Here is a 14,542-nt window from a genome sequence, read left to right on the forward strand (position 1 = left end):
TTCGTTTCCTTATACGAGAATCGGAACATCCTGAGCTGTTCAGCTTACAGCATAAATGACTTACAAATCTGTATATTTGGATCGTACCTGTGATTATTTCGACGAGCAGTACCTCGCTTTTGGCAGTTAGGGTGCTCCGTATACCTGTGCTGTTACTGTTATTATTGCGCGAAGTCTGGTACGTACGTTCTTCCTCGGCAATAGCGAACCTTCCAGGTCGTGCTTCGACCCGATGTTTGCCTCTACTCGGTGAATCGTTGTCGATGTCCATTGTATCTATATTTAAAATTTAGCGGGCTTTTTTGAAGGAACCGTTAGCGTTACTAAAGAGTTTTATGATGATTGCTCTCGCAAATTATAGTGCAGTGAGTCGCAAGTAAGAATTTTTGGAAAAAGCTTCAGCAATGGGTAAAAAGTAAACGAAGCAAAAGGAGGACAGAAAGAACAAAAAATCAATGGCAGTTTCAAAGTCTAACAAATAAGAACAAGCCTACAAAACAATCGGGAGTTAGGAACAGGCTGAACGCCTAGTGGACGTAGTGGTAAAAAGACGCTAGTAGAGCAATTGACAGCGGCGAAGATTCGAGGTGGACTGACGCGACGTAATTCTCGTCGTCTCAATCAAGCAGCCAACAAAGCACCCCATCAAAGTAAGACGTTAAACTGATGACGGGCAGAGCCTCACAACGACAGCGTCAGCGAAATATGGGGTCTCGCGCAGGCAGAATGAGGTCGACATGGCATAGCCAATATCTAAATATCTGACAAAGATATTCCACATGGCATTACTGGACGCAGGCACCGATCTTCTCGAGCGCCGTCACAATCGTCGTCATTCTGCTGTTGGCGCTATTGTCGCCACTGTTGTAGGTCCCCTCATCTAAACGAATAGTTAAATTCTTTTCCTCTGTTGTACTTGTTATGGCTAGTTCTGACGCCAGCGGCGGCGGCGGCGGCGGCGGCGGCGGCGGCGGCGGTGGTAGTGATAGTGGTGCGGCGCTGTTGTTGCGCCCGTTGCCGGCTCCAATTGGCCGCCAGTTACGCGCCATCCACAGATTAGATCTACAGAACAGTCGGACAGATGGACGAGCGGACATCAAGCAACGAGCGTTAGCATGGCTTCGGCAACTTACCCAACATCTCCGAATGTTTAAAGATGGCGTTCGCAAAGCGCCGCTACTGCTGTTGCTGCAACCGTTCGCTAAGCGGCAGACTTCTGAAGAATCCGCGACGATTTTTCGCGCCTGTAGAAAGCGAGTATCATCAGCTTGCCTTGTCTCAACAATTAATAGAATTTCGACTGAAAGCGAAGAGGCAATTCAACCCCTCTGCTAAGAGATGGTCCTGTGGTGGCTTACGAAGTGGCCGTTGCTGAAGAGGCCATAATCGAATTGGGATAAGGTACGTCAGGAATCAAGCGGTCAGTTGGCTCAGCTAATTCAGTCGGGCAAAGATTATTCATGATTTTGATGACAGTGATGATCATGGTGTTCGTCATGGCGAACAATGATCGTTTTCTTTTTTCCCAAATAGAAAAGCCCCCGATAGGTGTAATTAACGCTCCGTAGCCGATCACGTTCGATTCGCTGGATAAAGAAAAGGCTAGCTAGAAAGGGACAGATTGTACCGACTGCTGAAATAAACCCGCTGGATCAGCTAATGCTGCTAGATCTGTCTCGGTTCTACTGATCATTTGAATGTGTTCTGAACATCTGAACGAATACTATTTGATGACAAATAACTAGCGCGCTTTCTTTCTGACTATCGTAGACGTGCCATTCCCTAATATTATACGCTGTGCTAGAAGTATAAATATGCCCTGGCCTGTATAGCACCACAGGCTTTCCCTACATATACATCTTTAGTGTAATGCCTCAAATCGAGGATATTTTCCTGTATTCACAGATTCAGGCATGCTTAGCTACGATATGCTAGCAACAACATGAAATTTTAGGAGCGACAGAAAATCAACAAATTAGGCTGTCGCATAATGGCACAGTATCGTTGTCACTACCATGTAGAAGTCCTATAATTTTTTTTATCAAGTTTCATACGCCGACGATTTTGGCCGTTACACGTGCACCGGTTAAGAATAAAAGTGTAACACAGCTGCGGTCGATTGCCGTTAATGAGGGTAAATTGTGGACTCCTACGGCGAAACACAACTATTGTATTGTGAAGTCACAACTATTATTCTACACCTCACGCTATTATACATCTACCTCAGAGAAGCACAATTTCGTACGAAGCTGATGCGACGTCTCGGTGCAACTGGCGGTCTGAAATAGTCACGGGCCATTGTTGGCAGCAACAGCTTAACTGCTACGCGCAGCCGCTGCGAAATGGAAAGAATCAAACGAACAGATAGGCGCCACCGAAAGCTAAAAATGCATCGATCCATGCCGATAAAAAAAACACTAAAATCTGTAGACCGGCCCTAAGTTATAAACGATATTGTATTAGAAATTGATGCATTGTTGTGTACGAGCTTGTAATTCTGTCGGTGCCATCGCAGATGTATCGGGTCGGTCCGTCACTGCTATATGTTCTGTGGACAGCGGTCGAAATGAAAGACAGCAGCGACAGCCACGATCCCCTGCTGACCAGAGGAATACAGGCGTGGGGCTCTATCAACTGGCACGCCTTTTTTTACTTGAAAGTGTACGTACTGGTAGGCTATTAGCAACTAAATATAAGTGATACATAAATCTAATAGAGAGCCTGAAAGGAACATTGAGCGACCACACACATGTGGAGAAAAATGAAACCAGGACCGACTGTGCTATGTAATATTCCCAATATGTTATGCGGCAGCGTTGCTACCGGCTTGCGGTTCCTGGACTCTAATCAGGGTTCCCGATGTACGAACGGTTTACGTGAATATGTCCTAATAACTTTGATTGCTTTCTGTTTCATTACGGAAACTCATTTCAAGGATTGTAACATGCGCCTTGATACGGCCGCACTGCTTCCGATCACTCCGTATAGCCGATCTCAGATATTCCTAGCTTATATGTTTATCTTTTACAAGACGATAAAACGTTAGGTAAACGTTATCGTAAGCACCGGAAGCATTCCTGCTGAACGCCTTTTACCCGACGGTTAGGACGGCTGAATGGCTTATGAGTGCCACTATATGGCAACGACCACAGAACCGCCTAAAGCTGTTTTTCGCCACTGCTGCCTCCAACATCGTTTACTTATTCATTCTATTTCTTTTACCGACAACAGATCACAGCATAACGTTAAACGTGAGCGAGTGTCGTACGTCGTATAGCTGCTTCATCTCTCATTTCGTCTATAGCCGCCAATCAGTAGCTGGTAGCAGCGATCACGCCAGAAACATCAGCATCAGTAGACACAGAAAAACAGCAAAAGGAAAGAACTCAGGGGGCGGATACCCTCGAAGTCGCTGTCGCGGAGCAATGTTTTTGACGTTGGCGATCTTAGCGTCAAGTACTGAACGCCGGTTAGGTAAGAGACGAAGAAAGTTACAATCGCGCCTGCAAACAAACCGATGTCGTCCGCCGGAGACCGCACGAGCAAAACTCAGAGCATGGCCCTGTACATAAGAAACAAAATGCCAACTTCTTCGAGAGATGATACGTTGGAAATAACAAGAGCAACAGCAGTTAGAGACGACAGGATTGTCTACAATCACCAGTTGCTTAAAATCGTCCACTTCAGTCAATATAGAGCCTATGAGGTAACTGTCAGCGATTTCATATCTAGAGATTCATGTGCAGCACTTAACCACTAAACAGAAACATCGTCGTCGTCGTCGTCATCGTCGTCGTTGGGTAACTGCGGTTTTTGATCTTGCTCGATTCTAGGTAGACTACTTTGAAGTAATTGAACAAAAAATGGCTATGTACTTAGTGAACGTAAAACGAGTAACAATCAAACATGTCATATCTGACGCTGCAGCTTACCTTCCTGTCTTGGTGATAATCATTTCAGTACCGAGCTCGTTGAACCTCTCCCAGAGGTCTCTGTTTTCCAGATGGCATTCGATTTTTTCTAGCGCTGGGCTGTTGCATGCGCTCCGTAACAACGATGCGTAGGGGTTAGGTCCCGAAGGGACCCTCTCTACTCGGTCGGTATCTTCAGTACCTGAGGTGTTGCCTCCGTCATCGGCTGAAGCTGCAGACGCTTGAGGAGTTCGCGACTTTTTTGGCGGAGGCGCTGAGGGCGAGCTGGCTGCTGGCGAAGGTTGCGGCGATGATCTCGGAGATGGCGAACCTGTACAAGGAACCGCGCAGAAACAAGCACAAGGTCGGATGATATCTATAAATGCAAGATAATTGTTTCGGCATTATGCATGTTGAGCGGTATGGCTTACAAACAATCACTAGAAATCTTTTTCTATCTTGTATCATGATTGGTTACACGTCTTCCCCTATAATGTGCTGGTTGTCGCAGAGCTTGAATAACACTGATATAATATTCGTTGTTACCGCACGTTCCCTGCTTCGGTTAGTTACGATTCTCTTTCGTGCGTAAATTCTTCCATCGACTCTTTTTTTTCTGCTTTCCGGCAGGAAGCAGGAAGATGCGTCCTGTTCGCGCCGTTGTTACGGCAGGTTTTTATTTGAGGTATAAGAAAGTAATGATAATGATAGATATGTATTTGTTGTAGAAATACAGTTGTAGTAGTTCGCTCATTTATATATAATGTAATACAGGGATAGAGACGTAATAAAAAAATTATATATATATATATATATATGTACGGCTGGACAGATAATAAGACAGTGGCCGATAATTATTAATGTAGGCTTCGTAATGTGCGAGCATCTGTTTCTCGCTACCCCCCTTCGTTCCCAAACCGCCACCCCCTCGTCCCTCCGATTTCATGACGACGATAACAACAACAACAATAGCAGCAACAACAAGATGCTGTAAAAGCAGCATCAATAGCTGCCAAGAAGAACGCACCGCTAGCGTTGATAGTCACGATCGCTAATGCAATTTCACCGTTGCTATCGTAGACCGAACTCATTAGTCGGCCAGCGGTAACTGACCGAGAATCAGCGGTAGAGTCTTAACCGCCAGAGCTCTAGGTTACTATTATTGGGTTGCTGGAACCCTGTCGGTCAATGATGAGACGGATCAACGACCAGTGGCCGTCATATTTTATATGCATACAGGGAGTACATGTATAATACTACATAGAGGAACGACCGCAATCAAGAGCTGACCGCACACAGGCCGGCCGACCGCCCGCGCGGTCGTTGGCGATTCGAGGTCGACCACTCTACTATATTCTCTATGAGCTGCAACTATCAGTTGCAGCAGCGGCAGTAGTCGAAACCACAATGGAACCATCGGCAACGAGAAGCTGCGGTTTGTTGCCAACTGCCAGACGACAGTAACAACAACAACAGCAGCAGCTGGCATTGTTGTTTAGCTGTTGTTGGTATGGCCGACGGACGCTTCCACGTCGATGCTGCTGTGGTAATGACGGAACGCAACTGATTGTTGCGTGCAATTACTTAATACGGCTGGTAGTGCTTATTAAAATTATGGCTGGTGCGCATAATGACAGCGTTAGTGGAAGGACTACATAAACGTATATTCATACATGGATTGCAGTAGCAAACGGAGAGATTAAATTGAGCGGGTCGTGGCAGCCACGTTTGACATGATGGGTTATTTGTTACTGATGCGCATTAACAAAAGAGAAACAGACGTCCGGTTGAGGGGATGTGCCGAACTCTATTACGAACAATTGCTACTTCGGAAAGCTGTTATCCTTCTATTTGCATATGTATGAGATAAAATGGAATTGTTAGCAATGGCAACTTTTCTAGCTATGATATGTAGACACACGGAAATTCCTCTCAGAATGATATTGGAACAACGTTTTACTGATCGTAACGTACGAGCGTATACTTAGTGTGAAGCGGTGCCAGTCGACGGTCCAACTAGAACGTTTTTCATTAATACAGTAGATCAGGGTTGGCTTTTTGTACAGCCGATTACAGAATCCGAAACGACTCGGAAAGATGTTGGCTAAGTACGTTTTCCTAAGAATCAGTAAAACATAATTCACAAACGAGAGGAACGATGATATGAGTTTGCGTTAATAGTTCCCTCTGTGCATAAATAAACAATTGTAATTCGTTAATAACAAGAAAAAAGCTTGCATACGACATGGCCAGTGCAGTCGATCTTGACCAGCTGTGAACCCTCGCAAAGACAAGCGTGCATCACGTATAGAGGAGGGATAGAGTTCTTTTCCTCTGCTCGCATGGAGCGCTCACATCGACCGACTCGTTGAGAAAAACAGTGACAAGAGTGACGAGGTAGAATTGGAAAAAGTGGTGGCCATACGCCATCAGAAGCAGCGATTGCAGCCGAGGAGATGCTTCACATTGGGGCCGCGTGCTGACAGCTCTTAACAGGCTACAACCCTACGTTGTAGGCTTTCACCGTTCTCCAGCGACTAACCGTTTGCCAATATTCTCTTTTGCTGTATAGGAAAGATTGAAGGTAGTGAGATAGGACCACCCAGGCAGATAGCAGCCAGTGTTATATGTCGTCTCACGTTCAACAGCCATCGCTCGATGTTCCACCAACCTTATGCCGAATGGCACCGTTTCTGACGCTGATGCTAGTCATGTTCCAGTCATTCCTTCTGGTGAGCGTTCCAGTTTCCTCGAAACAACAGTCATCTGTCTGCCTCTGCCGTGTGCTCGTTCTTTGTGGACTAACGTGGATTTCTAAAGCGTTGTGCGTTTTACTGACACAGTGAGATAGACGCTCGTTTTCCCCACTCTATATATCTGTTTCTATATGTGCATGCTTGTATGTGTATGTGTGTGCCTATGCGATCATCATAGATCGTAGTAGATCATCAGCAATGGTTCTAGTCGAACCCTCCTTTCTACAGACCGTTGCTTGGTGGTCGCTGTCCATGAATGTGGCTATTGAACTTCAGAGAGGACATATTGAGTTTTAAGTGTGTTTCTATCGAATCTGGGCAGTTCGAATCATCAACACTACCTGTTACCTAGGTAAAAATAGGATAAATTACAACAAGCCAGGAACAATAGAATGAGAATCAACACAATGTACCTTACTTTACGCTCTTTCAGTTTAGCCTGTTTAGATCGCTTAATATCAGTTGACTATTAGTGCATTAAGCCCAGCTTCGGATAACAAGAAGCAAGCTTTCTCACGCCCATGACTTCGTCAAACCCAAATGGTTTTGGCGTACTCGGTAACGCGTTGTTACCACACATGCTCAACTCGACACATCAGTACATGAATATATGCTATTACATACATATACAAAGATAAGTACACGCATATACGTGTAGCTTTACCTTGACACCATACTCCTGACAACAATATCCATTAAGTTATTTAACTTGTCTCTTTTAAAGGAGAAGTATATATATACTCTGTCGTCAAAAGAGACATATATATATCGGTGAACGGGGGGCGAATCAGTGGGGCTTAGTATGCTTTTTTTTTATTGTTTTCTTATTATGTCTCGTGTCTGGTTTTACCCCGTTGACCTATGTTAGGCAGTTGTTATCTATCTGTCGAACTGTATTGACCAAGGGGTAAAAACAGTGACAGTGATCATTCGAAAAAGACCCTCTGTACCTTAGGTTATTGTTGTGTATCGACCAACTTGGGTTCAATATATGATGTAACATGTGAATGTGTATGTGTATCTTATATACATATAGGCACAAAGGGCGTGTAGAGGAAATCAACAGCATATCAGGGGAATATACGACGGAAAACAACGATAAGAAAAAGAATAGGGAGGCGCCTGACATTGAGCAGTGGTTAGGCCAGGGGTGGCAGCAGCGACGACCGTTGCGAAAAAATTACTAGAAAACGTCGGGCGTGTGTACTAATGTTCTTGGAGTAAGAGAAAATCCAAAACGATCAGAATAGTCAAACGAACATATAGCCAATGCAACAAGGTTGGCCACTGTTCTAACTATATCGTCACTTTTCGGAATCGGCATGCGAGAGACAGCTGATGGAACGAAGTGACGGAACGGGCTCCTGAACGCCAACAATTATTCTACGTGCGGTGAGGTAATGTGGTGAGGCCACAGACAGATGTGTCAATCCACACTCATATTATCGTCAGGCAGCAGTACCACAGTTAGAGATAGCAGTACGACCGATTAGAATGTGGGAAATGATTGCTTTGTGTGGAAATTCTCCATAATTTGCGAGTTTATCAATAGGAAATCATATCTGATTACCTATTAGCTAAATGACTGCAACGCCTTCAAGTGCCTCTCATAATGGAGTATAAGTACGTTTGTTTAAAGTTAGGTTTTGGCCAGGGTCCTTGTCTGTTGGTACGTAGTGTGCTTCTTGTAAACTCGTGTGACTATGAAATTTCATCCCACCGGCCTTCGACGTCTGCTATGGCGTGGCTCTATGTTATGAACGTGCAAAAAGAGCGGTACCCCGAAACGCAGCAAGAAGTGCATAGAACTAAAGAGTGGATATGTCGGACTGGGTTTTCAAAAGGACTATTGAAACAAAGAAGAATCGGTACCGTAAAGCAGAGTAAATATTATTACCCTAGGAATAAATGAGAAACCGTTATATTACTGTATATACTATTATATAGTTGTTACGATCGTCACAATGTTACTGTCAGCCCAGTTTATCATGCATCGCACATGAAAAAAACAGTAAATAGTAAAAGAAGCAAAAAAAAAACGTGGTCAGAAAGGTAGACGACTCTTAACTTGGCAACAGGAGGGGCAGACGAGAGCGCTGTGATTGTCCGTAAAGGTCGGCCGTTGAAGGCGCCATAGCAGCAAGCAAGCAAGCAACACTAGCACTAGCAGATTTCACGTAAACTTTTAGGCTTCATTTTAGATATATGACGATATAGCGAAACGAACAAAAGGTTGGTCGAGGCACACCCTTATGATTTAGTATGTGCGAAAAAGTTAGACGCTTTTGAAAATGTTATCTTAACAGAACTATATACACAATGACCAATATTTCAGGCTACACGAAAGCTACTTTTTTTATTTTGTCAACTTTTTTTTTTTTTTTTTTTTCCTATACTACAGACATTTTACCTATTCAAATTATAATTGCAATTATTCACGTATTGGGTGCGGAAGTGACTGTTATTGCTGAATCGTCACGTAAACACATCTGAATTGTAGCTGAATAAGCAAGGGATGACACGTTGCCTTTCCCCGTCTTAATTTACAGTAATAACATATAGTCACTTGTCTGGTAGTTGAACTTCGAATTTAACACAGAACTTCTTTTTGGCCATCTGAGCAGACGACGACACATCGGTGCTTAAAACGACTGTGCTTGTTTAGGAGTGAATATGGACTTAAAAAGAACTTTACAACACGGTCGTCGGAAGCAGCAATCACCTAATATTGTCGGAGTGTTTAACTGACCATGTTTCTGCGCTTATCATACTACAAATTTAACGGCTCATTAAGTATACTTTAAATCGGCATCCTTCGCGCTTGTAGATTGTCGCTGAATAGTGATTAGGTAAGTTCTAGTGGCATCATCAACTAGTGCTACCATAGCCATACTGTTAATTGTAGTACTAACAGTCCACAGACTATGCAGTCATAATGGTAGGATCCGATATAATGTATCGTTGACTCTGCCTTCGGCACGTCAGCTCGTGCACGAGTAGGATCATCATGATGATGATGAGGAGGAGCGAAGCTTCCTTACTTTCCTTGACAAAGCCAACAGAAGCCGCTTCCAATGCGTGTGGCTCCGCCCAGTGCACCGCGTCGTCATTTGACATCGATGTTTCAAACAACAACGGCAATTGCTATCATGACGGCACCACCGTAACAACAACAGCCGCAGTGAGAACGTGCATAGGGAAGCGTGCACTACTCTTATCATAGCAACAGCACTAAAAGTAGCCCCGTATATGGCCAAAGTCGAATCGGAGCCAACAATTAGATGCAACGAAAAAAAGAAAAGGACGGTCCTGCTCCTTTTTCGTTTGCCGCTGACGCATTGACTCGCCTGTGTTAATGGCGGTGATGGCCCTCGAACAACGTCTCCGCAGAGACAATAGAAGAAAATAGAAGTTTTTGTTGCTACCAATTAAACGCTGCTTGCCCCTGGGTGGTCGACGTCGTTGTTGCTGCCACGTGCAAAGACGCATGAAGAACTTGTTCAGCGGGATCGTACGGAGAAAGGACTAGATTATCGCCACTGCCACGTGCACATATCGATCGAGCTCTCTTCCTTCGCCCAACATTGCACATTTGCGGATCCAGTTCTGCGATTTTGTCTATTGAGTACTTATTTGTTATTAATTTATTATTGAGTATTTATACCATTAAGATACATAATTATGAAATGAATAAAAAAAAGGCTAGAAATTCATCAATTCACAGTGAAAAAGGGAATAATTCACCTCGTAATACAGTAAGAATCAATGTTTGTCTACCCGTAGTAAGGTCGTCGAGAAGGACGAGGGCATAAGCGCTTGTCGACAATGATCTAGATTGAGTCGTATTAGAATCACTGCTTCTGCTGCTACCAAGGGGCTCATAGAAAGCTTGATCTGCTTACAAATGTTCGCGATACAATTCGACTCAAATCGGCTGGCTCCTCATGTAGCCTTGAGCTTTCCCGCTTGTTTACTCAGACACATCTTGTTATCTACGGAGTGTTAAAAAGCTGATGAGCGACAACTGAAGTTACTCATGGGCTAATGAAACTGAGCTAGTAGAATTCCTGGTCGATAGGACCGACGTAGCATTTTCAAAGATGTTGGTGTTGCAGAACTTCATATTGGCATGGTAAATATGGACATCTTATGACTATGTATCGTCATGCTTTAAGGCCGTTTCAAATATTTAATCCATAATATTGTTTTCCGTTTCATAGGGTATATTTAAAGGTCTTAAGTAGCTATCACTTGATCGTGCAGTATTTTGGAAAATTACATGCGCTTGTTGGATGAGTGGGAAGTTACAGTGTAATAATCAGACGAGATCACTTGTTAGTTCCGTCAGTTTTAGCTACGTCTTTAAAAAACCTTCTCGTTCGTTTGCAATGCTTCTTCTTTACTTTCTTGATTTTCTTTATTCGGTGATACGTTCTACTCAATTTTTTTAATAACTGTTTACCCGTCTAGCATTCTCAACGTTAGCTCTTTTCCAGCCACTTACTATGGTTTTCGTTTCCCCGTTCAATATGCGCCAGTCAAGTTCAATAATAATAATCATAACAATGATAACACGTATGTTGTTGGTTCATCGAGCTGCACATTAATCAGGCCAGCCGATCGTTCATTTATTGATCTTCGGTCTTCATCTATCTTGTCTCGCCCCCCTCCAACCGCACTTTCGCTTTACCTCGGTTCATCTCATCACTCTCCTCCTGATCATGTCAACTAGTCGACCGATTCTACTTATCGTTACTACTACTAGTCCTGCCTGCTGCACAGCTCAGGGTCGGCGGCAGTCAGGCGGCAGACACCGATATGGGAGGTCCTTTTTTGGCTAGGCTTTTCCTTTTCTTTTCCTGTACCTTTTTAAAGCCGTCATCGTGGTCGCCCTCCCCTATCTACTCTTCCCTCGACGACCGTCGTTCTATGAGGATTCTGGATTCCACTCGTCGTTGATTGTCCCACACTACCGGAGAAGCACCTACTACCGTCCTGTTATTAGTGACAGGTACGGTATCTCTGCAGTATTCGCGTTTCTTCTTTCAGGCTCTTGGTCCTTCTTTCTTTTCCTTCTCCACAGGAACGCCGACCGACGACAGTCATTCCGGCTGTTTGTCCCACTCCTCTAGCAGTCCATTGGTTGGAAACGACTAACCTCGGAGGAGCATAGTCGTCGGCTAAGGAAGAAAAAGGAATAAAGGGGAGTGGAGAGGTTGAGCCGATTGAGAATAGTGTCGTCTCTTTTGTCGTGCCTTGTCACGCCCGGTGCATCCGCACTGCTCACGTCGGTTGTGCAGCTCCCTTCTCTCATGTATGGGTGTATGTATGTGTGCGGGTACGCGTTTGTTCGAATGTGCGTGTAAAAGATGTGCTCGTATGGGCTGCTGAGAAACAGCTAATCAGAACGGCAATATTATCCTTCCACTTCCACTAGTCACCAGCTAAACTAACTGCGCGTAGAGCAGGAGCTGGCAAACTATGGGCCGAAATGAGACAGTCTCATTCTCGTTTTCGGGTAGACTTTAATTCTTCTTTGACAGAATCAGCGAGCGTAAACGCGAGCCTAAGAAAGGTTCGTTGCTTAGTAGTTGTCGATAGGAATAGTAAAAGAAGAGAGACAAAGTGCGTGTTAAAGCAATAGCACTTGCAGGAATTGCCAGGCAAAAGAAGTAGATCGATGCTTTACTCGGCTACGTGATCTCTCCTATATATAAGATGGTATATATAAGATTCTGTCATGGTTATGCCACAACCTACCATGAATCGATACAGGATTAGGAACGTGATGATCGTCGCAGAAGACAGGGAAATAGAAAAATACGTAGAATTTGCGTATCTACAAAATGACAGCTGATTTTAGATGTTCTTTGATCTGGCGAGTGCCTGTACCATGAGTTCATTCATTTTCATCAAACAAAAGCATGCTTTGTACGCTTATCATTTGAGGACTACAAAGGATAAAACTGGAGTTGATCCCAATGGTATCTACGTTCAGCTTTTAAACTGTACCTAAGGATAATAATGTCCTTTAATAACAAAGATGGTGCCAACTATCCGTCCTAACCCGTTGTTAAAGGCAAGATTTCTACCATTACCCTACGATTACTGCCCGTGCCGTATTAGTTTTTCTACATGTATATATAGATAGTAGATATATTACATTGCTTCTTAAGGACTACGTTTTGCCTCTCTGCTCTTTTATTTCCATCTTGTGCGTCGTCCAATTTCCATTCGTACCCGATCTCCTTTCTCTTTCCCTTTCTTCTCTACTTTCGATCTCTCTCTATTTCTCCTTCTTTCTCTCTATCTGTCTACCCACGCAAGTGAGCCTGCATGTATGCATGCATGTCAATGTATTTGTGCGCATGTGTGTGTAAAGTTTTTCTTGAGTGTTTGATGGTGGCTATGGCCAATGCTCTTCGGTTCGTTGCTTGTGTCTGTCATCCCGCAAGATGTTTCTTTTAGTTCGTCAGCTAGCCGCCGCCATCGTCGTCCCAGCGCAAGAGGCAATGGGAGACCACCCAATACGAATTACACATAAAGCTAACCGTCCTCTAGCAGAGATCTCCACGAGCAGCGGCAGCCACAAGTTGCTTACAGCAGAACGGTTCTTTCCTTTTCATTGGCATCGGTGGCCAGCAACGACGCCGACACTAACAGCGAGCTTAGCTTCCTAGGTCAGCTAGGCTGGCTTCTTGCTTCTTACCTACCTACCTACCTACCTACCTACCTACCTAGCTAGCTAGCTAGCTAGATAACGGACGTCGAAAGCAGAGTTACTTCTATTAGCAGTAATATATACCACGGATTCCCCTCTGGCGGGACGTATGCAGTTGGTCGTTTTAAATGCTCCATAAAGATGGTTTAAGCCATGCTCGTCTGCGCCTGGTGCAAACAAACAGACGCCCATGTGCAGATATACACGCACGCATACAGCCAGAGTCACATTCTATTACCTGATGCGAAAGCGTCTTATGCAGAGGCGCATGCGAAGTGACTAAAACCAACCCTTTTCCGTGTCGATATTAGGTCCAGAAGTTATAGTAGCATGGGAAGTCCACATAGGATACTCGACCAGATCGGTTAGCTCTAGAGGATGACGGCGGAGAGGTCTCTAGGGGCGGTCGTCACTCATCGCCTAGCTACGTTATGCAGCATTCATTGCACGAACACGAAGCCCCGCTTCTGGAATCGTCATCTCACTTGGCTATCTCAGTGAAACGGTGAAAAGAAATGGTGCCTTGCCCGTGACGTGGGTGACATTTTGGCACACGCAAACAATATTAGCTGTTGGTTGTCAACTCTAGCAATAAAAATGTGCGCCATAAGCTTTAGCCAGGTGTTTGCATAGCGCAGTCATTGCAGCATCAAAACACTTAGCACCACAACAAAGGGGTACCAAGAGAGACGCTAAAACTGCTATTCGTTGCAATTATTTAACATTATATAGGTGACGCCGAAGAGGTCGTTCAAAGTGAAACTCAGGACGAGGGAAAACTTTTTTCGTTTCAGATCATTTGTACGCACTCGTATGTGGTCAGGGACATCAATCCGAGGAGTGAGCACCGAATCGGATAACGAATGGTGCCCACAGTGTGAACATTTTAAAGACGGAAGACATCATCAGAATGAACACTGAACGTTAATCGGGAGTCTCAATCGAAGTTTTTGCCAAATTGGTTAGTTTAGAAGTACTCAACCTATATCTAAGTGATTTTAATTTAGACGATTCTGTACATAACATCGAAACTTCTGCGGACTAGATCAGGTTTATAAAAATAATATACATACATAAGCTGTTAGTTGAATATATATCACTCCATGCGCGTAGCATATATTAGCTATTTGCTATAATTTGCCTTCAAACTTTCT

General features: G+C 44.1%; 1 protein-coding gene and 1 long non-coding RNA gene across 2 annotated transcripts in view; one reads left to right on the forward strand and one right to left on the reverse strand.

The window, feature by feature from the left end:
* LOC111247475 (uncharacterized) overlaps positions 1 to 14,542 on the reverse strand; it is a 54,162-nt gene that overhangs the window by 28,398 nt on the left and 11,222 nt on the right. The window contains exon 2 of the mRNA XM_022798416.2: positions 3,933 to 4,242. Within this exon, the coding sequence (XP_022654151.1) occupies positions 3,933 to 4,242 (310 nt within the window). The remainder of the gene's footprint in view (positions 1 to 3,932; positions 4,243 to 14,542) is intronic.
* On the forward strand, positions 1,056 to 14,430 carry LOC147756494 (uncharacterized). Its single transcript, XR_015325311.1, has 3 exons — positions 1,056 to 1,401; positions 3,961 to 4,275; positions 14,183 to 14,430. It is a non-coding gene; the product is annotated as an uncharacterized LOC147756494 (long non-coding RNA).

The sequence above is a fragment of the Varroa destructor genome, unplaced genomic scaffold (genome assembly GCF_002443255.2).
Source record: "Varroa destructor unplaced genomic scaffold, Vdes_3.0 BEIS01000003.1, whole genome shotgun sequence".
NCBI classification, from domain to species: Eukaryota; Metazoa; Arthropoda; class Arachnida; order Mesostigmata; family Varroidae; genus Varroa; species Varroa destructor.